The sequence below is a fragment of the Typopeltis vanoorti genome, chromosome 20 (assembly GCF_054136105.1).
Source record: "Typopeltis vanoorti isolate ZY-2024b chromosome 20, IOZ_Tvanoo_1.0, whole genome shotgun sequence".
In the NCBI taxonomy this organism is placed as follows: Eukaryota; Metazoa; Arthropoda; class Arachnida; order Uropygi; family Thelyphonidae; genus Typopeltis; species Typopeltis vanoorti.
In genome coordinates this window covers 4,433,262-4,457,115 of record NC_143568.1, presented here as the reverse complement: position 1 = coordinate 4,457,115, position 23,854 = coordinate 4,433,262, and the positions used below count along the sequence as shown (strand labels likewise).

At 34.9% G+C, this 23,854-nt stretch overlaps 1 protein-coding gene across 2 annotated transcripts in view; it reads right to left on the bottom strand.

The window, feature by feature from the left end:
* The window catches only part of HBS1 (translation elongation factor EF-1alpha (GTPase) HBS1), a 400,441-nt gene that overhangs the window by 263,076 nt on the left and 113,511 nt on the right, over positions 1 to 23,854 (bottom strand). For both annotated transcript variants that reach the window (XM_090410159.1, XM_090410158.1), the window contains exon 6: positions 8,493 to 8,543. In XM_090410159.1, the coding sequence (XP_090266285.1) occupies positions 8,493 to 8,543 (51 nt within the window). The remainder of the gene's footprint in view (positions 1 to 8,492; positions 8,544 to 23,854) is intronic.

The following is a 23,854-nucleotide window of genomic DNA, read 5'->3' as shown; positions in this document are numbered from 1 at the left end:
GGAAAAACTATTAAAGACTATTGGCAGTCATTCGATATTTTGAAGGGCATTAACAACATCGAGGCAGCTTGGAATGAAGTGTTTAAAAGAAGCACGGCAAAAACTTCTTCAGCATTTATGCACAACTTCGTGGAATTAGAGCAAGAGGAGAATGTTATTGAAGACGTTACCAAGCTTGCGCGAGAGGTGGGATTGTACGATATTACAGCTGAAGATGTGACAGAAGTCTTAGAGAGCTTGATAAACTGCTTTCCAATGAAGACTTAAAAGAATTAGCCAAACAATTAAGTCAACATCCAAAAGAGGAGAAAGAAAATGAAGAAGGTCCTATGAGAGATATGAAAACGGCCAATTTACAGCGTATCCTTACAAGCATAGAGACATTGACGAACTCTGCAAAATGGACCACGATTGGGAACGGAGTGCAAACGTAAAAAGGCGTGTAATCACATCTATTTGATCTTGCACTGAACTCCTTAAAGAAAGAAAAAGAAAATCTAGGCAGTTAACACTGAATACTTTTTTTTAGAAAATGCAGGTGATCTGAAATCAGGAACTTACATAGAAATATGTAATATCTTTACAAAGTTTCATATTTTTTGTATATAATTTTGTTTTGTTTTCATTATTAATAATTTTATTTTAACAAATATATATGTATGTATTATCAAAGCTTTAAATATAATAATGTTACACATACTTCATGTGCATATTTTTTGACTGCGTGGAACATAACTTCATATCTCCCATTAAAATTGGGTTTGTTTTATGCTGATTCAGTTTACACCCGTTTTTTCAGGAACAGAACTGCAGCATAAACCAAGGGCTGCCTGTAATTGTAGGATAATTTTGAATACTTTAATTTATCAATTAATTACAACCAAATCTGCGCAGAGTGGGACACAATGTGCTTTAAGATACTGTATATTAGAAAACAATAATGAAGGAGAATGCTATATTTGGTTGGTATATTTGAATTACTCAAATGGAAGAGGAGGGCAAGGCTTACCTCCTTCAACTACAATACCGTTTCCAATTGTAACTATGTGCAAAAAAAAAGTTATAAATTTATCTAAAATTATATATTAAAACTTGTCTATATTATATATATAAAAACTTGCCTAGCACGTCAGTTCACACTTCATGCACACAAAACAGATGAATCTCAAAAAACAAAAAATCAGCAACTCATGAAAAATGACAACGTTCAATTGGATTGGTTGACACAATAACCAATCATGGCCTCTAGGTGCTGTAGTCTCAGAGCTCATCCAGCCTTGCCTTCTGAGCAGTTTAAACCTACTAGAACGCTAAGAATTTGATGCATTGTTCCATCTATACACCTTTTCAAAGGATTCAAGGGTGCATGTATTTTGATGTGATGCAATGTTTACACGTCGAAAAGTGTCCTCTTCGTGAAGCATTAGTCTATTGTGTTTACTTTTAGGAATCACGTGAAGTCTAGAAACAATCTGCGTAGGCTTTAAAGGGAATAAATGCAAAAATATAATATCGGTGATGTTGCTATTCAGTGGATGAGAACCACACACCTGGAATATTCGCCCCTGGTTTTGCATCAGAATCTCATAGATCATCATCATCATCATCATCATCAAATTCCTGCCATGTACCCTCAAGGGGTTTACAGGATATGACAGTACTACATGAAAAAATTACATCATTACTAACTTCCTATCTACAATTTTCCTCCAAATCAGTCTGTTACTTGTCAAGACTCCAACATTATCAGATCTTATATTTCTATCGTCTAAGGCACTTTGTACCGTATCAATCCACCTATATCTTGGTCTTCCTCTGGGTCGTTTTCCTGCCAACCTGGCAGAGAACACTTGTTTTGCTAATCTTTCCTCTCCCATTCTATTTAAGTGACCATACCATCTGAGATTAGCTCTGCTAACGCATTCCTGGATGCTGACAATGTCAAGTTCTTTCCTAATATCCTCATTTTTAATATGATATTGCCATTGATGCCATCTGTTCACGCCTCTAATCTTTCTCAGGACTCTCATATCTGCGGTCTCTAGTCTTTGGTCAAGTGTTTTACTTCTGACCCAGCTCTCAGATCCATAAGTTAAAATTGGTTTGAACACAGTCTTGTATACAGCTAATTTAGTGTTCCGACTAATTTCTTTCTTATTCCATATGAATTTATTCAATTGACTTCCCACGATACCAGCTTTGCTGATTCTGTTGTCTATTTCTATATTTAGTTTACCACTTCAGTAAAAATTGTGCCTAAGTAGCTGAAATGTTTTACTTGTTCCACAGGTTCTCCATTCACAACACAGTTGACATTTTCAATGATTCTGCCTATTTTCATTGTCTTTGTCTTTTTATTGCTGACCTTCATACCATATCTATTACAACAGCTATTCAATTTAGTCAGAGAATCTTGCAGACTTGTAGCGGATTTATTTAGAAGTATAACATCATCCGCATAAAGCAAAGAGCTGACATTAACATCTCCAATTTTGATATCAGGTTTAATACCACATTCCTTCATAATGTGATCCATATAGATAATGAATAACAGAGGGGATAATGTACATCCTTGTCTCACACCAGATTTAACATTAAACCATCTTCCTGTACTTCCTTCAATTCTAACTGCTGACTCACAACTCAAATAAAGACTAAGTATTGCTTGATATAATGCCCCATTGACACCATATAACTGCAGCGTATTGAATAGCTTCTATCTTGGCACCTTGTCATATGCCTTTTCCAAATCGACAAAACTTAAATACAGATCTTTGTTATATTCCCATGCTTTCTCGACTATTTGTCGTAAAGTGAAGATCTGATCCTGACAGCCTCTATTTGGCCTGAATCCAGCTTGTTCTTCACCAAGCTTTTCTTCCACAATTCTTCTCAACCGTTTCTCAAGTATACTTGCATAGATCTTGCCAGGAACACTCAGTAGGGAAATACCTCCGTAATTCTCACATTCAGTTTTATTTCCCTTTTTATATATGGGTACTATGAGAGCTCTACTCCAATCATCGGGAATTCGTCCCTCTGTCCAGGCTTTCTGAACTATGCAGTGCAGCCACTGTAAGACTCTTATACCACCATACTTCAGCATTTCTGGTCGAATATCATCTACTCCTGCTGCCTTTCCACATTTCAAGCCTTTGATGGCTTTTTCTACTTCAAGTATGGATATGTATTCCTGACTGCATGCCTGGTCAGTGTTTTTTATCACTGTGCTGTCATCACTGCTTGTTTCATTTAGCAGTTTTTCAAAGTAATTACTCCATACTTCAAGGATATCTTTTTCTCCTGTTTTCATTTCACCTTTATCATCTCTAATTCCTTTTACAGCACTCTTTCCTCCATTCCTAAGCTTCTTCAACAACCTCCAGAATATTTTGCCACCTTCTTGATATTTATTTTCTATATTCTTGCCAAAGTCCTCCCATGACTTTTGTTTAGCTAATTTTACACACTGTTTAGCTTTCTTACATTTGTCTCTGTATTCTGTAAGAGTAAAAGCTGACTTATTTGCCAGGAACTTTTGATATGCTTTCTTCTTTTCCTTCACTGCCTCTTTAACTTCCTGTGTCCACCAGGGAGTTCTGATTTTTTTATCTTTGCACACAACCTCACCACATGCCTCTCTGGCAGAATCAATCAATGTTTACTTCAGAGTTTGCCACTGAATCTCCAAGGTTTGATTCCTGTTCTCAAACTCTTTCATTTTCTTTTCAATAATATTTCTGTATTTTAGTCTACAGTTTACATCTGAGAGCTGCTCAACTTTTATTCGCTTTAAAACTTTCTTACATGCTATTCTTTTCAATATGAAATTCAATTTTATCCTGCTCAAGACTAAATAGTGATCACTTCCAATTTCAAATCCTCTCTACACTCTGGTGTCCTGCACCAGGGAGAAAACATCACTATCAACAATAACATAGTCAATGAGACTTTTCTTATTCCTAGCCTCTTCTCTCCATGTGAATTTGTACACATTTTTATGTTGGAACATGGTGTTAGTAATAACCAGTCCATGTCCTGAGCAGAAATCCAACAGATATTTGCCATTATTATTAGCTTTGCTCTTTTCTCCAAATTTTCCCAAAATATTTTTGTATGTCTCACAATCATAATCTCATAGATTTGAAATTGAATATATCAATTTTGTAGACAATGAACTCTAATTTCTCTCTTATACAATATTAGCACCGCAACCAACAAAAGTTGCTGTAGAAGCTTTATGTTAAAATGTGAATTTGTATGTCACTAACGTAATATTAAAATTAATTCTCTATGAACTAATAACAAATAACAGACTAATTCGTAGGAAAATTGCTGATAGGAGATTAATAATAATGTAAACTTAATGATGTAGTGCTATCATAGTAGCCTGAACACCCGTTGAGGGTACATACCGGGAAACTGAGCATCCATAGACTGGAAACAAGCTGATTAGGAAAAACAGTAGCACAACCAACAGAGGTTTCAAATCTCGGATCATCAATATAGATGGGTAATAAATCAGAGTGCTCTACTTTGTGTGAATTAAACAGCCACAGGCAGATTAATGATGGAATATATATTTCTTAGCAAGAATATTGCATAATGGAATATTAACACATTCAGGGCAGGTAATGTCAAGATTCATACCAACAGTTTGCATAATCTTTTTCACATGAATACCAAATGGGTGAATGCCAGTCTGATGTATGTAATACTGAACTTCCCATTGTAGGGGGAAAAAAAATACTTGTTCACATGGGATCTTAAGGCAGGGACTTTATAGGACATAGTTAAGTGACAATTGTTTCCAATGAAGTGATAGAACAGAATCATTTGCATCAAGACTTTGAATGGGAAATGTGTGAAATGCACCAATAGCTATTCCAACTACTACAGGGTACTCCCCCTTGATCAGGGGAGTACCCCGCAGTAATCATAATCAAGCTTTCAGCGAGTACATAATAAAGATGAAGTAAGGAAGAGCAGTCCACATCTCATTCTGTAAAGGAGAGAGAGAGAGTGCCCATTTTCTCCAATATCTTACAAAGCAGTTGCTCAGTTGCAACTGTTTGCTTGTACTGAATCCTGATTTGAGAACAAAAAATGACAACTGATTTATGCCATGATTCTCAAAACTCTTCATTAAGTATTCTGTTATATAGTAAAAGAAAGAGATTCATAGCAAGTGGTAGATGTTTTATCATCTGATAATGGATGTATTGTATCAGGCTTACTGCAATGATATGAAAAAGCACACTCTTTTTAGTTCCTCCTTAACAAATTGCTGATTGTGTGGATCTGGCTCATTTGTAGGAAAGTTGAGTTGCTGTTCCTCTTGTTTTTCTTTCAATATCAAAAATTCAGGAGGATACAAAGCTGTTTCTGAAATTTCAGAAATCTAAAATGGATCTGCAACTGTACCCCAAAGCAGTCTGCTAGTGCCTTGGGTGAAACTACACATCTGTTATGTTCCATGGTAGATGAATGGTGTGCTTCATCTATCCTTCATTTTATCTCAAAAAACTTTCACACCTGTCGCATAACTGATAGATGATGTAAACTCAATCCATGACTATTTCCAACTCTGATATCTAATGTAACATATGCTGCCCATAGCATACTGAAAAGCCATGAGATCTGATGTAGTAACAAAATATACCTCTTGCTCTGCATTGATGATTTTAGGCTGCTTGGTACTCAGAGTTTCACCATGGCTTTGGGTACAGAAGAAATTGAGATAATGTTTTTGAAACTGAAGTTGCTGCTGTCTGCACAATACAATCTGTTACATCGCTGCTTCACTGAGCTGTTCAGATGATTGTCTCAACATTAAATTTTATAAGATGGAAGCATGTATTACAGTCAGCCTGGTCAATTTTCCACATGGGAGTCTGTGAAGAAGGGCATGGTTCCTGTGAGAACATAGTGTCAAATACAGGAAATGATCACTATTATTTTCACTAAAATTCCAAATCAGCAAAGGAAAATGGAGGGAGCAGATTGTAAGATCTACTGGAGAATCTAAACAGACAAGCATATAATAAAGAACATATTTTGTCCATTATTAAGAGAGAGAGAGAGAAAAAAAAAGGTCATTATCATCAAGCAAATGCTCAACAATCCAGCTTCATCCATTCATGTTCAAACTATCCCACAGAGTTTGGGCTGAGGCAGTTGTAATATGAGATTATCAGTATCGATTTGCATTAACAAAGAATTTCGTGATAAATAAATGGAACACTGTAATCAGAAAACATGTAGACAGGTGGATGGCTACCACTTCCAGATCAATATTACAATGAAATCTGTCAAGAGAAAAGGTACCTGTCTCTGTAGTAACTCCTACACAAGCAGGCCCATCTCCAGTTTTGTCCTAATCTAGGTTACACTGGGAGAGAAACAGACGTTTGTGTTTCTACAGAAGAAACATGATATTATCAATATTTGACTGGAATCCATAACAGTTCAACTGTAAGAATTTTCTATTCTTTTGGCTTTATAGACTTGTTGTCTGATTTCCAAGAGGTTGAGAACAAACCTGAATCTGGTTTGTATCTCTCATATGATTTTGGGAAGTGTGGATGGCCAGTGTCCATCTTTTCCTCTGGAAAAACATTTAATTCACCATTTCATGTGTCAGGATCAGTTGTATTTAATTGCATTCAGTCAATACAGATAACTATTTTTTTGTAAAGATGCCTGGTGGTTCTTTTTCAGTAATACTCTTACCATAATTTTCTTAAAAAGTGGGTTCTCACTGAATAGGATCATTTTAGGAAGAATACAATTATGACTAATATGCTCCAAAGAGAAGTACCCATGATCATAAAGTTCAGGTATGCTGAAATCACTAGATGGTGGAAAACATGTCACTTTTGATATTTCTCAACTGCCACCCTCTCAGCACACAAAAATTATAAGAAAGGTGTTGTGGTGGCCAACTTCCTCTTTGCATCCTGATAAGAGATATTTTGTTCAATTTTTATCTATTATATCACTTTTTTATCCTCCACCTTTGGCATGTACAGGATGATGCCTCTCACAGTTGACACATTTAGGTTTCTTTGAGAGCTAGATTTCTTATTAGGTTCTTTACTACCACACTGAACATAGATGGTAGAGCTACAAATGGCAATTTGAGATACCCATAATTCTAACATTTAAAACAGCTTAGTAGATTAGGGAGTTAGAGCCTAACAGGCCAGCTGAGATATCTTGTTTTTGTAAAAGGTTTATCAAAAGTAAGGATGATATTCCTATTCAAAACCAGGTGACTATTCCTATGTATCAAGATGCATCGCATATCTGCCACTTCTTGATCTTTAAGCTCGGAACATATCTCCTCATCTAGAACATCAAGGAGATCCTATTCTGATACCATACCTCTTCTTGCAGAAATATCATAACTGATATTTCTGCCCCCCCCCCCAACACACACACACACACACACACACACACAAACACACACACACACACAACAGATGTTGCCTGCACTAATTTTACTGAGTGTCTGAAGATGCAAGGTTTCAATGGAAATGTCACCAAAACATTTTTGAATTGTTTTGGGAAATCCTGCCAGTAATTCTAAAGCCTTACGAATAAAGGGTGAATTTTTTCTATTGGCTTTTCACCTGTTACATAGATTATGAGAAACATTAGTATATTTACATGTCTTGTTTATGGTATGCTGATTTGTCATATTTCTTTTATCAAATGATGGTATCAGTACTTTCTTTAGAGTCTTGTGAGGGCCCCCTGTTACATTTTAGAATGAAACATTCGTGCTCAAAGAGATTTTTAGTATTGTGTCAGAGATCCCGACCCATCACAGAGCCACACACAGATGCTTGCTATCCAGCAAGAAATAAATGCACTTTGAGTGGAACAACACAGTTACCCCAGATCTATACCAATACTACTGGGTAGAAGACCAACTGCAACACTAGTGACTCTTGCAGGTAAACCTCCTAGCTGATTGATCCTCCTAGCCATGTGATCTAAGACCACCTATTTGGCCAAAGTAAGGACAAAAGTAATACAAGACTACGAGGATCTCCCCTTGTGGAAATCGACAGGTTGTACTGCACAGCAGAAGAGCACTGGATGCCAGTGATCGTGATATGGAAGATAGGATAATAAAAAGAGACTCAGAAGAAGTAGAGCAAAGAATACAAGAAGAAAGGTATAAAAGACGAGGAAAAGTAAAAAGGGCTAGTACCATCCCTCCACTACAAACAAGTGTCGAACATGAGAGGGTGTGGGGAGCACATCATTTGCTACATTGGTTTATAATGAATGTGTTGAACTCTTGTTATTTGAATTAGTAAGCTTAAAGTAACACTGATTTTTCAGGAAAAATCAAAAACCAATTCATTCCTACAGAATCAGTTCAATTCTACAGGATTCCAGTTTGATTATAGCATATAGCTTTGTAATATGTAATATTCACAATAATGCACATCTACTGTAACTAGCTTATTAATTCTTACCTTGTCTGTTTCTAAGCCTTTCTCTACGCACTCGCTGAGGCTTTGGCTGTTCTAGAAAAGGGAGAATATACTTAAATATCAGGTATTTCTAACACTGAAAATTTTACTTAGTTCAGCTGTTTTTTTTTTTTTTTTGGGTTTAAAAAAAAAGTATTGCCATATCCAAATTAATTATAGCTGAATGTATGTAATTGGTGACCATTATTCCTCCACTCTCCTCAAAATCATTAAAACAAGAGCACTGCTAACCAACACCCTTTTACAGTCCATCTTAAAATTCACTGAACCAGCTTCACTGCCTCCTCTTTTATTCTATCTACTTCTGTGGTTTGGAATGGAAGTAGATAGAATGTAATCTTCCCCAAAGATTACAACTGTCAGCTGTTCAAATAAAATGTAAACAGACTCCTCCTTTCTTCTCTTCCTATTGCCCACATGCAGCACTAGTGTGCTATAGGTCTTGTGGCCTTTTGTGTGTGGACCTGATATATATATATATATCATCATAAAAATGTGCACAAATTCACATGGAGAGAAGAGGCAAGGAATAAGAAAAGTCTCATTGGCTATGTTATTGTTCATAGTGATGTTTTCTCCCTGGTGCAGGACACCAGAGTGTACAGAGGATTTGAAATTGGAAGTGATCACTATTTAGTCTTGAGCAGGATAAAACTGAATTTCATATTGAAAAGAATAACATGTAAGAAAGTTTTAAAGCGAATAAAAGTTGAGCAGCTCTCAGATGTGAACTGTAGACTAAAATACACAAAGATTATTGAAGAAAAAATGAAAGAGTTTGAGAACAGGAACCAAACCTTAGAGAATCAGTGGCAAGCCTTCAAGAAAACCCTGATTGATTCAGCTGGAGAGGCATGTGGTGAAGTTGTCTGCAAGGATAGAAAAATCAGAACTCCATGGTGGACACAAGAAGTTAAAGATGCAGTGAAGGAAAGAAGAAGCATATCAAACGTTTCTGGCAAATAAGTCGGCTTGTGCTCTTAGAGAATACAGAGACAAATGTAAAAAAGCTAAACACCGTGTAAAACTAGCTAAACAAAAGTCATAGGAGAACTTTGGCAAGACCATAGAAAATAAATATCAAAACGGTGCCAAAATATTCTGGAGGTTGTTGAAGAAGCTTAGGAATGAAGGAAAGAGTGCTGTAAAAGGAATTAGAGATAATAAAGGTGACATGAAAATGGGAGAAAAAGATATCCTTGAAGTATGGAGTAATTAATTTCCTTTGAAAAACTGCTAAATGAAACAAGCAGTGATGACAGCACAGTGGTAAAAAACACTGACCAGGCATGCAGTCAGGAATACATATCCATACTTGAAGTAGAAAAAGCCATCAAAAGCCTGAAATGTGGAAAGGCAGCAAGAGTAGATGATATCTGACCAGAAATGCTCAAGTATGGTGGTATAAAAGGCTTACAGTGGTTGCACTGCATTGTTCAGAAAGCCTGGGCAGAGGGACAAATTCCCGATGATTGGAGTAGAGCTCTCATAGTACCCATATATAAAAAGGGAAATAAAACTGAATGTGAGAAATACAGAGGTATTTCCCTACTAAGTGTTCCTGGCAAGATCTATGCAAGTATACTTGAGAAACGATTGAGAAGAATTGTGGAACAAAAGCTGGGTGAAGAACAAGCTGGATCCCGGCTGTTGGATTCTGATTATGTAGAGATCATCATCATCATCAAATTCCTGCCATGTACCCTCAAGGGGTGTACAGGATATGATAGTACTACATGAAAAAAAAAAATTACATCATTATTAATTTCCTATCTACAATTTTCCTCCAAATCAGTCTGTTACTTGTCATCACTCCAACATTATCAGATCTTATATTTCTATCGTCTAAGGCACTTTGTACCGTATCAATCCACCTATATCTTGGTCTTCCTCTGGGTCGTTTTGCTGCCAACCTGGCAGAGAACACTTGTTTTGCTAATCTTTCCTCGCCCATTCTGTTTAAGTGACCATACCACCTGAGATTAGCTCTGCTAACACATTCCTGGATGCTGACAATGCCAAGTTCTTTCCTAATATCCTCGTTTTTAATATGATACTGCCATTGATGCCATCTGTTCACGCCTATAATCTTTCTCAGGACTCTCATATCTGTGGTCTCTAGTCTTTGGTCAAGTGTTTTATTTCTGACCCAGCTCTCGGATCCATAAGTTAAAACTGGTTTGAACACTGTCTTGTATACAGCTAATTTAGTGTTCCGACTAATTTCTCTCTTATTCCATATGAATTCATTCAATTGACTTCCCACCATACCAGCTTTGTTGATTCTGTTGTCTATTTCTATATTTAATTTACCATCTTCACTAAAAATCGTGCCTAAATAGCTGAAATGTTTTACTTGTTCCACAGGTTCTCCATTCACAACACAGTTGACATTTTCAATGATTCTGCCTATTTTCATTGTCTTTGTCTTTTTATTGCTGACCTTCATACCATATCTATTACAACAGCTGTTCAATTTAGTCAGAGAATCTTGCAGACTTGTAGCGGATTTATTTAGAAGTATAACATCATCTGCATAAAACAAAGAGCTGACATTAACATCTCCAATTTTGATATCATGTTTAATACCACTTTCCTTCATAATGTGATCCATATAGATAATGAATAACAGAGGGGATAATGTACATCCTTGTCTCACACCAGATTTAACATTAAACCATCTTCCTGTACTTCCTTCAATTCTAACTGCTGACTTACAACTCAAATAAAGACTAAGTATTGCTTGATATAATGCCCCATTGACACCATATAACTGCAGCGTATTGAATAGCTTCTCTCTTGGCACCTTGTCATATGCCTTTTCCAGATCGACAAAACTTAAATACAGATCTTTGTTATATTCCCATGCTTTCTCGACTATTTGTCGTAAAGTGAAGATTTGATCCTGACAGCTTCTATTTGGCCTGAATCCAGCTTGTTCTTCACCAAGCTTTTCTTCCACAATTCTTCTCAACCGTTTCTCAAGTATACTTGCATAGATCTTGCCAGGAACACTCAGTAGGGAAATACCTCTGTAATTCTCACATGCAGTTTTATTTCCCTTTTTATATATGGGTACTATGAGAGCTCTACTCCAATCATCGGGAATTCGTCCCTCTGTCCAGGCTTTCTGAACTATGCAGTGCATCCACTGTAAGACTCTTATACCACCATACTTCAGCATTTCTGGTCGAATATCATCTACTCCTGCTGCCTTTCCACATTTCAAGCCTTTGATGGCTTTTTCTACTTCAAGTATGGATATGTATTCCTGATTGCATGCCTAGTCAATGTCTTTTACCACTGTGCTGACATCACTGCTTGTTTCATTTAGCAGTTTTTCAAAGTAATTACTCCATACTTCAAGGATATCTTTTTCTCCCATTTTCATGTCACCTTTATCATCTCTAATTCCTTTTATAGCACTTTTTCCTCCATTCTTAAGCTTCTTCAACAACCTCCAGAATATTTTGCCACCTTCTTGATATTTATTTTCTATATTCTTGCCAAAGTCCTCCCATGACTTTTGTTTAGCTAGTTTTACACAGTGTTTAGCATTCTTGCATTTGTCTCTATATTCTCTAAGAGCACAAGCTGACTTATTTGACAGGAACTTTTGGTATGCTTTCTTCTTTTCCTTCACTGCCTCTTTAACTTCTTGTGTCCACCAGGGAGTTCTGGTGGACACAGGAAGAGATTATGTAGAGATTAGAGTAATTATTATTTGGTTCAGAATCCAACATGATCTTCCATCACAAAGGCTAGACTTGTAATTAATTAATGTAAATCACTTGTTTATAATTTAATATTCATATAACTACCTTTAATTTTATCCAATATTTAATTAATTAATCAAAGATATATGTATTAATAATGAAAAGACTGTAGTAAATATTATTAAGCTATTTTATTTATTACTATATTAATATTATAAGAACTTGTATTTGATAATTTAACTGCACATTAATTGAAATGTAAATATTCTCTATTTATTCCTATTTGTAGAAGCTTAACGTTATGCAATAGCTCAATTTTATTATGTTTTGTTTTGTTGTCATGGAGACGTATGTAAGTAAGCGAGCGCGAGTTTGGAACACCACGTGAGGAGAATGTTGAAAATTAATGAAAAGAGTTTTAGTCAAAGAGATCACGAGAACAATTTAGGCGGGAAGAACGCATATATAAAGGAGGAATGCTGAAAATATAGATTAGAGAGGAAACAGAGAGAGAGAGAGAGGATTGACATTGGGTTGGAATCAGAGCATTGGGCATTTGGGAATCAGAGTGTAATAATAGCAAGTCGGCGAGTCACTGAAGCAGCTAATTTAAGTCTACTAGTCAAGAAGCAGTTAGCTAATAAGTTGTAGAATAACAATTATAGCTACGGAAAACAGCTGAGAGACTTAAATAGACTAGTGATACTTGAATTGAGATTTAATATCAGCGTCGACCTTTCAAGGACATACGGAACCTTGAAGTATAGTAGGGGTTACTAGAGAATAAGTAGAGGCTGTGAAGTTGAGGTTTAACGATAGTTGTGTTTAGAATAATGGTGCCTAAGGAATTAATTGAATGCCGGAGGAATGAACAACTGTGTATATAAAATCTCAAGTTAAAGAATTATTGTGTATTGCCTTAATTAATGAGCAATCAGTAGTACTTCAAGCAAGAACGTTTGTTTATGTGTATTGTGACCGATGATTAATTCAGTTATTGCTTAGAAGATTTATTTTAATGAGTGCCGTATACTGCTTAAAGTGATTACAGTTATAAAGAAATGTTTGTGTAAGTTTACGAAGAAAGAAGATTATCGGTAAGATTATTCCAACCGTTAATATTCCTTTGCAGAGAAGTGTGCGAGTTTCATCCTAGAATTTCCTTATACTAACAATAACTATTGTGGAAATAACTGAAGTGTAAATTTAAGAGTGTTTGTTTGTGAAGAGGGGTTACTGCAATTTTTGTCGTATTTGGAACTTAAAGAACTGTGAGAAGACTGTATTATAGAGATAACAGATTTATCATTGTCTGAGTTGTATGATTGAATTTATCAGAGAAGTTAAAATGTTTGTGATATCTTAATAACTGATTTGAAGTTAAGTGTAAAATTTGTGATTTTAAAATTAAATGTTTGTTTTTGTTAATCAAAAGTTATATTTTGCCTGAATCTCTTTTACTGCACCTTTCATAAAATATTCGAACCAAAGCGGGTAAATTAAGTAAGTTAAATATACTCGGCCAGTATATATAATAACAACATATAAAGGAAGGGTAGTTGAGATTTGGTTTATCTTCAATTCTTGAACTAATTCAGAAAAAAGTGGCGCAGTCTTTAAATATAAATTTTCTTTATATTTGAGTTAGAAATCAACTTACAACTTATCAATTAGTTAAGAACATCGTAATAGTAATCATGTCGGATCCAAAGTATAGATTGAGAAGAAGTAGGATCCAACACCAGCCAAATAAAGGCTGTCAGGATCAGATCTTCAATTTATGACAAATAGTGGAGAAATCATGGGAATATAACAAAGATCTCTATTTGAGTTTTGTCGATTTGGAAAAGGCATATGACAAGATGCCAAGAGAGAAGCTATTCAATACACTACAGTTATATGGTGTCAATGGGGCATTATATCAAGCAATACTTAGTCTTTATTTGAGTTGTAAGTCAGCAGTTAGAATTGAAGGAAGTACAGGAAGATATTTTAATGTTAAATCTGGTGTGAGACAAGGATGTACATTATCCCCTCTGTTATTCATTATCTATATGGATCACATTATGAAGGAAAGTGGTAGTAAACAAGATATCAAAATTGGAGATGTTAATGTCTGCTCTTTGCTTTATGCGGACGATATTATACTTCTAAATAAATCCGCTACAAGTTTGCAAGATTCCCTGACTAAATTGAATAACTGTTGTAATAGATATGGTATGGTATGAAGGTCAGCATTAAAAAGACAAAGACAATGAAAATAGGCAGAATCATTGAAAATGTCAACTGTGTTTTGAATGGAGAACCTGTGGAACAGGTAAAACATTTCAGCTACTTAGGCACGATTTTTAGTGAAGATGGTAAATTAAATATAGAAATAGACAAAGAATCAGCAAAGCTAGTATGGTAGAAAGTCAATTGAATAAATTCATATGGAATAAGAGAAATTAGTCGGAACACTAAATTAGCTGTATACAAGACACTTCAAACCAGTTTTAACTTATGGATCTGAGATCTGGGTTAGAATTAAAACACTTGACCAAAGACTAGAGGCCGCAGATATGAGAGTCCTGAGAAAGATTGGGGACGTGAAGATTAAGGGTATCAATGGCAATATCATATTAAAAACGAGGATATTAGGAAAGAACTTGACATTGTCAGCATCCAGGAATGCGTTAGCAGAGCTAATCTCAGGTGGTCACTTAAACAGAATGGGAGAGGAAAGATTAGCAAAACAAGTGTTCTCTGCCAGGTTGGCAGGAAAACAATGCAGAGGAAGACCAAGATATAGGTGGATTGATACTGTACAAAGTGCCTTAGATGATAGAAATATAAGATCAGATAATGTTGGAGTCTTGATAAGTAACAGACTGATTTGGAGGAAAATTGTAGATAGGAAGTTAGTAATGATGTAAATTTTTCATTTAGTACTATCATATCCTGTACACCCCTTGAGGGTACATGGCAGGAATTTGATGATGATGATGATGATGATATATATATATATATATATATATATATATATATAAATGTGTAATGTATTAAGTGCAAAAATGATTTTTTAACTTGTTGCTTCAAATATTACATTCTTTATGACAACATAGCACTTTTTTTGGAGAAGTGTGTATTTTTTTTTTTTTTTTTTTGAAGCAGTTCTGTACATGAAAAGCAGAACGGGTACCTCATACTTGACAAGAACTTGTTTCATGAAGATTATACTCACCATAAACATAGTACGTACACAAAGTAACAATTTGTCAAACATGTTCTTATGTATATCATGCTATATAGTAAAGATTTATAATCTTGTCAAATGTAACTTTAAAATAACTTTGTAACTAAAATATAACTCTCAAGTACAACTTTGTTGGCCTGGTTGGCCAAGTGGATAGCATACCTGCTCTCCAACCAATAGGTCATGGATTTGAATCCCATTTTGGGCATGGATGTTTGTAAAAGCCTGCTCTGGATGAGCTTATATAGCTCGTTGAGTTTATAAGGCTTCTGTTTTTAAAAATAAAATAAAATAAAATAAAAATATATTATCTAATCTAGAAAAAAAAACATCTATAACTATCTGAAATCCAGATATGGCACACATTATGGTTATATACCATTTTGTATATATAAAATAAAAATAAACAAAATGATTCAAAATATCCGTTCCCTCAAATTATGGCAGACTGTCATGCGATACATGCCTTCTGTCCCACTCAAAAAGGTTATAAACCAATAGCACCTCAATACCATGGGTAGGCCAAGGATTTTTTAACCATTATTTTACTTTTTCATTTATTTTTTAAATTTTCTAGAAACCCTGCTCCAGGGACCAAACATGGAACATTTTCAAGCCATTGCAGACATAAGCAAGGTTGTGATCTCACATTGAATGATGAAATTTGTCTCTCACTCATTTGAATCCCTTGGTGGGATTCAGATCCATACCTTTTGGTTGGAAAGTGAGTGTGTTAACCACTCAGCCAACTAGGTCAGCAAGTCAGTTGAAATATTTCCAGAGTTTTCACTTCCCACCAATAACACCTCAATAAATACCAAAACCAGCCTGGAACCGGCTCTCTCTTTCACATAGAGAAAGCCACTTCATAGATATGCTATGCATTACTAGATATAATTCAGAGTAACTTGCAGTGAAACAACTAGTCACGGAGATATCTCACTGCAAACTGTTGCAGATACAATGAAATGGTAATGCCAGTATTAAACTGCATTATAAGAACTTAAGAGCTCGATTACCTCAATGGTATCCTATCAAAGAATGTCTATAACAGAACACTGGTCAACAAAATCCAATTCAATCCTCTAGACAACCAGATGAACATGACAAACAAAGTTTCAAAGGAACAGTAATTCTTTCCTGTATTTGGGCTGTCACAGACAAGATTTCAAAGTGCCTTCTACACACTCAATAACATTTCTAATCTACTTAGGCACTCCTAAACCTTGCTATCCACCATTTAAGAAACCTGGCATTTAAAAGCTCACTTGTACCTGTTGGTTGTTTTACACAAGACAGAAATGCAAGTCATTAAAAATATATATGTCCAAACATTTCAAAGGATAAGGAGGAAAGAAAGCACAAATCAGGATTGGTGGCACATACAATGGAGATCGAACATGAAGTATTGTGGCAGCACACTACAATGATCACACAGATTACCATTTCTACTCAGAAGCATTCAAAGAGTCAGCAGAATGATAAAACATCCACAACAATGCAACAAGAAACAAGCCATGATATTACATCAAGTATGGACCCTTGTCAAAAATCATCTAGTACACGCAGAAGCCAGTGGCACACATAATGCCACCAACCATCAATTGTCTACATAGCAAAAAGATGCATTCTATTGTTAGATGCTTTTTTCTTCCTAAATATTTACATTGTGATTACCTGTTTTGCAGCATAATTTATTTTTATTTTATTCATTCTATCTCCTAATTGGATCCAAATCCTAATCCATTATTAATGTGAAGAATTGCTGTTCAGAAGATGTCAGAAGAAGGTTAGGAATGGCTAAAACAACAGTCAGAGACCTGTCTAAAATCTGGAAGGATGGATCTATCTCCATGGGAACAAAGTTGAGGATTTTGATTGCAGTTGTTTGTTTTTCTAACAGCAACTTATGGATGTGAGACTTGGAACCTAAAGAAGTCAGATAAGAAACGGATATCTGCTTTTGAGATGTAGTGTTACAGAAGGCTGTTGAGGATATCATATACTGAAAGGCTTGAATGAATGGGTGTTAGAAAAGATCAGTAGAACTTTAAGACTCCTTAAGGATATTGACAGAAGAAAGTTAAAATATTTTGGACACATAGAAAGGATGGAAGGGGACTTCTCAGAACAGTAATAGAAAGTAAAGTTCAAGTTCCTGGAAAAAGAGGAAGGAATAGACAATAATGAGATGGATGGATGGTGTATGTGGAGTGACTGATCTTCAGAGAGTTGAGGCCACCAGAAAAGCAAACCACAGGACTACATGGCGAGGCCTGGTGTGGCACATCACCAAGCATCAGAGTGACCATAAGGCATCTGTAGATGCCCAGTGAACATATAGATAGATCTCCTGATTTGAAAAAGTTTTTGCATGAAACTAGTTGAGTGTCTGAATAAACATTTTTTACTGCAAAGTTATTCTGTGGTTTAATATTGACATTACAATTTTTCAAAAAGATGAAAACTAATGCTGGCTTTTAAATAAAACCAAAAATAATTAAAATATTACATACAGATATAATAGAAAATACTGGTCACCTACACCCAGTCTTCTATGTAATCACTTCCATTTTGGATGCACTTTCCCTTCATTGAATCCCCACTTGAGAAAAAAACATGATAATGATTTACGAACAAGAAGTTCACATAAATGATTCTCTTGTCTTGTCAGTGTCATCTCCTTCCAGGAGGTTGACTACCATGAACTTCCACTAGGTACGATTTTGTGCTTCTCTCTTATTCTTCATAAGCCAAAAAGGTTATGTCTTTGATATTTCCCATCCAATCTATTCTTCGTCTTCTTCTTTTTCTTATATCATTCTTTCTAATTTTGTAGGGATATGTGACCAAGGTAGGTGGTTTTCCTTTTCTTAATGGTTTTCAACAGGATCCTTTGTTCTCCAATCATCTCTAATATCTCTAAATTAGTTTTTTTGGCAGTCCATGGGACTCTAAGAATTCTTCTGAGGATCCACATTTCAAAGATTTGAGATTATTTTACAATATTTTGATATTGTCCAGGTTTCTGCTCCATATAGCAGTGATGACCATACATAGCATTTGAATAGCATAATCTTGTTTTTGTGTGAATTTCCCTTGAGGTCAGAATGTTTTTCATGCTAATGAATGTTGATCTAGAAATTTCTATCCACCTTAATATTTCATTATCACACTTTCCATTCTCTGTAATTAGTTTATCCAAATATATATGACTCTTTACTTAAAGTATTTCCTCTGATCCTAATATTTATATTGGGTATTTTCCCTTTTTCTCTTGTTACCAGCATGGTTTTGGTTTTATTGAAGTATGCCAAACAGAACTTACGTATCAAAAATGCAAAAAACTGTTGGTGGGTTCAAAGCAGCAAAGGATTGCATAACACTCCTATTTTGTTTGAACGCTTTAGGAGATTGGATGTTAAAACCACTGCTCATAAATTGATCATTAAGACCACTGCCAATGAAAGGCATAGATTTTCAAAAATTGCCAGTTCATTGGATGGCCAACAAAAAAGCTTGGGTGACCATTGATATTTTCACTGAGTGGTTCCACAAACATTTTGTGCCAGAAGTTAGATGCTATGTGAATGACAAGGGTCTCGAATTTAAAGTGCTTTTGATTCTTGATAATACATCCGGTCATAGAACACCCAAATGTGCAATTTTTTTTCTGCTGCCCAATACCACATCTACAACCTCTAGATCAGGGTATAATTGCGACTTTTTAAAACATATTATGTCAGACGAACATTTCAGTATGTTTTGAACAAGCTAAATGATGATGAAACACTGTCAGTTATGTGTGGAAAAAATTTTCGATTATGGTTTGATCAGGTTCAATTATCATTATCTGAATTGAGACCAGAAACTATGAATGCATGCTGGAAAGCTATTTGGCCCGCATGTGTTAAAGAGAATGCTCCTGTTCCCTTCAATCATACAATCATACAATATCAAAGTTTGGCATGTGAAATTGGCGGAGAAGGATTCGATGATCTTACGTAGGCAGATATCAAACAATTGTTAATTGATAAACCTCTTAGCGAAGACGAAATAGTGGAGATTGTTTCTGAGACTCCTGAAAGCGAAGAAGTTAATGATCAAGATAATCCTACTTTTACTGCTGATTTTATTAAAGAAGGTCTTAAACTAGCCAGTAATTTAGGCAATTATTTTGCCCGACATGATCCAAATGAAGAACGTGCTGGAAAGTTCTTACGGGAGCTTAAGTTGTTAATGTCTTCATACAGAGAATTATATCGCGACTTATCTAAAGCATCAATACAGCGATTAATAACCGAGTTCATGCCTAAAACTGCTGAAACAACCAGTGGCACTTTTGTTCAAGACATGACAAGAAGAATTCCACAAGTTGAGGTGGAAGTCGATGACGATAATACCATATCTAGTAGTTCTAGTGATATTAGTCTCACGAAAACAAAAGCTTTCGCATTTATTGTCAGAAACTGATAGCGAATAACATAATTTTTTTATAGAATCCTTAGCAAACAACTGAAATGAATGTTTTTTTTTAAGTTATTAAAATTCATTATATGTATATGTGTTCTCCATGAAATGTAAATAAAAATCTTATGATCCTAACGAATTTAATGTTTGCTTTTTTCATTATTTTGCTTATATTTCAGCAGGTTTGGAACCAATCTTCACTTTTTCTATGCAGTCAGTAGTTCATTTTAGGACGTGTAATTTTTAGGAACGTATCTATCACGTAAAAAGAGGTGTAGGTGTATATGTTATATAAAATATACTGTTCATTTGTTTTGAATCATGTAGAACAGTTATTTTGGAATTTATAGAGAAATTTCTCAAACTAGCCTTCCGTGATAAAAGATCTTGGATTACTTCTGTATTTGTAACAGAATTCTTAGTCATTAATGAACAGTAATAATTTAAAAATACATGTTGCATAAATAGATTTTGATAAAGTAAAAAGAAATTCTTATATTACAAGAAAGGCAACTAACACTAAGAACTATTTTAAACAAATGATGGTAATTAAATACAGATAAGATTCAACGGTGAATATTGGAAAGAAATAAACCAAGGAGTTAGGAAGGGCTATCTCCAACACTGTTTAAAACAAATGATAATGAATTTAAAAAAATAAATAAACAAAATATTAAACTGTCTCCCATAGGACTGATTGCTCTTGTTTTTTGCTGATGATTAAGTAATCGATTCTGATACACAGCAAAAGATTTTGCTTTTAAAAAATTGAATCCAACTACTAAAATAGTAAATAAAATTTTGTAAGAAGTTGATTCTTATTTAGACGCATCATTTTGTGTAAAAGGATATAATTTGAAAATTACAAACTGCCTAAAATGACAAGAGTAATCAATTCTATGTTTAATCTGCCCCTGCTTCCAAGACAGTTTACATAGTTACAGCAGCACTATTTTATGGAACCAAACTCTTGACAAGAATATGATTAATAGCAACTGAAATGAAATATATGAAAACAGTAGCATCTACCCGATTTGATCATAAAAGAAATAATGAAAGAATTAAACCATGCACCAATAATAGAAAAAATGAAAGAATAGGTTGGGTCATAGTAGGCTAAAATCTGTATATAAAAGAAAATCAGTTTTCAATGTTCGCTTACAACTCGAGAAAGAATTGACCAATTTTGATGATTTCTTCATCAGTAGATGGATAGAGACGACTGTTACAAAGATGGTTTATGTTCATTTTTATTGATGTACGCCTCCAGATTATGGAGCAGCGATTATTGTTTGGGAAGAATTCACATCTTTTGGAGCAGATTGCAGAACACTGAGGGATATCAGATCAGCAATCGAAGAATGGGTGGAATAACTTTTATTTGCCGGTGATTTTTGACAAATACTGCTCATCGTATTCCACGGAACCCAGGGCAGACGAAGTGAATACTTGTACTGTGAAATCATCACTATGACATGATATATAGAAAAATTTCTTCTCAAAACTAATATGCATGTTCACCTACGTGGAGACTCGAATGCACGTTCCTTCTCCTCAAATTTGTTAAATTGGCAATGAAGTGCAGCAAAGAGACAGAAAGATTATATTAACACCTAAATATGAGGAAAATTGTCCAAACTGCAGATGAACTGTTGTGCAGTGTCTACCCATCTATTGAAAACATAACAGAAAAGTCATCTTGTTTCATGAAGAGTGCTATCCTTGCACCTTGAAATGATGCCATGTCAATATTAAACGAGTTGTTTCTTAATAGGGTTAATGGATCTGTTAGTGTTTACAAATCAGTAGATACTCCTGTGGATGTAGATGATGCAGTTCATTTTCCCATAAAATGTTTAAATTTGCTTGATCCACCTTGATTGCCTGGTCATGAAATTAAATTGAAAATAGATGTTCAATCTTGTGTTGCTCCAAAATTTTTGTTGCAATAGAACTAGGCTTCAAGTAAAATTGTTGAAACTGAATATGATAGATGCTGATATTTACAGGTCCTGGTATTAGAAATTGTCTTCATTCCTTCAGAATATCCATTTGCATTTAAGCAGTTACAATTTCCAATAAGAGTTTGCTTTGCAATGACAATTAATAAAGCCTGTAGATAGACCCTTAGTTATTCAGATTTAAGAGGTGATGTTTCAGACACGGGCAGTTATATGTAGCATGTTCTCGACTTAGCAGTCCTGAGAATTTAATTATTTTTGTCGAGGATGATGAAACTTCTAAATGTTATTTACAAAGAAGTGTTAAAATGTTAACAATTTTACACCATGATGAAAGCATCAGCACTCAAGTAAATACCCTGAAGTGAACTGCTGGTAGTATTAGTTCACCTTAGCAAAACAGCAGGTCTCAGCTAATCCTTCATAAATGATAATAGGAAAACCCTTCTCCTCACTGAGTGAAAATCAACTTTTTCGTTTTTTTGATGCAAAATTTGAGTTTGGTATAGATATCATTTTTCAGCAATGGATTTATTATTTTATTTTTATTTTTAGGAATATTTCAAGTAATTTTAATTTTTGCAAATTAAAATTAGTTCTGACTTCAGCTGCAGTTATAAACATTAGTGAAAGAGTGTAAATAGGACAGTAGTTTAATGGAATGAAAACAGCATAAGGATCATGAAGCAATCCAACATTTTGTGTATCACAGATACACTTTCCTCCAGCAAGTAAAAATATAAATAAATAGCAAGAACACACAGCAAAAATTTAGTAGACTACAGTCCACTTGGAAAGGTGCTGAAATACTAGTTGTCTAAGTTCTACTTTACTGTATGTGGCTTGCTTGTTACATTGTGCTTCCTGAAGATATCTCTGTAATCAAGATGAAATATTGGAAGCATTAATTCATTGCTTGTGGTGGGTTCAAATATTAATATTAAAGTACAGCTGTTTAGATATGTATTTATTCCATTTTGCATTTAATTAAAAAAATATGTCCTCAAGTCCAATTTTTATCTTACATCAGTTTTATACTATTAGAAATTAATGCTGATTTCAAAACCTAATTTGTGCAAAGACAAGTATTAAAATCAAATTGACTATACTCAGTGCTATACTCAATATATTATTATTCTACAGGCATCTCCATGGAATATGAAGACTCATGGGAGATCCAAATTATCCACACAAACTGTCATATCTCTCCTTGAACCCATTAACAGACAAAGCAACTAAAATTGTTGTAAAAAATCCATGTCTTCTGCTATTTACATAGCATTTTCCTGATCATATCTCGTACCTCCTTTGCAATTATTTTCCTTAGATTTTTTTTAATATTTTTTTATTTTAAAGTATTTTCGTGGTTCTCGGCCAGTTCCTGAGTTTGCCGATCTCTGGAACGGGTTAGCGGGTTTTTTCTCCCGGAAACTCAAGAAAATTGGCCGTCGAACCCACACTATTTTCAGACATTAAAAATATTGTGTTAGGGTTAGGCAGTACTTGCTAGCTGCCGCCTTCACTGCGTACAGATCAATTAGTGATAGCCTTGGGCCAGCTATCTCTGATTGGCTACCAGTGGAGATTGAATTGCCCACTCAGTCTCCAAAAGTTAGATAGGGCTAAACTGCCTCACCTACTCCCTATATCCGGGAACAAAAAGGCATTAGCTGAAGTATTTTCCCAACCTTTCATCATGAGTAAAAGAATTAGTGAGCAAAAAAGTGAAAGTGAAATTAAGTCCATATTTTTCATTTAGTTTCAGGGTCTCTTCTAGTAGGTTTTGAAGATTTTTATAGTATATGGTACTGCTGGTTTTCAGCCAGCAGTACCATATCATCTGCATATCTTAAGTTTATATTTCTGACTCCTATGTTGACTCCTTTAAATTCTACTAATTCTTGGAAGATATTTTCAGTATAGAGGTTAAACAATACGAGGCTAATCTTCTTGAATGGCAGT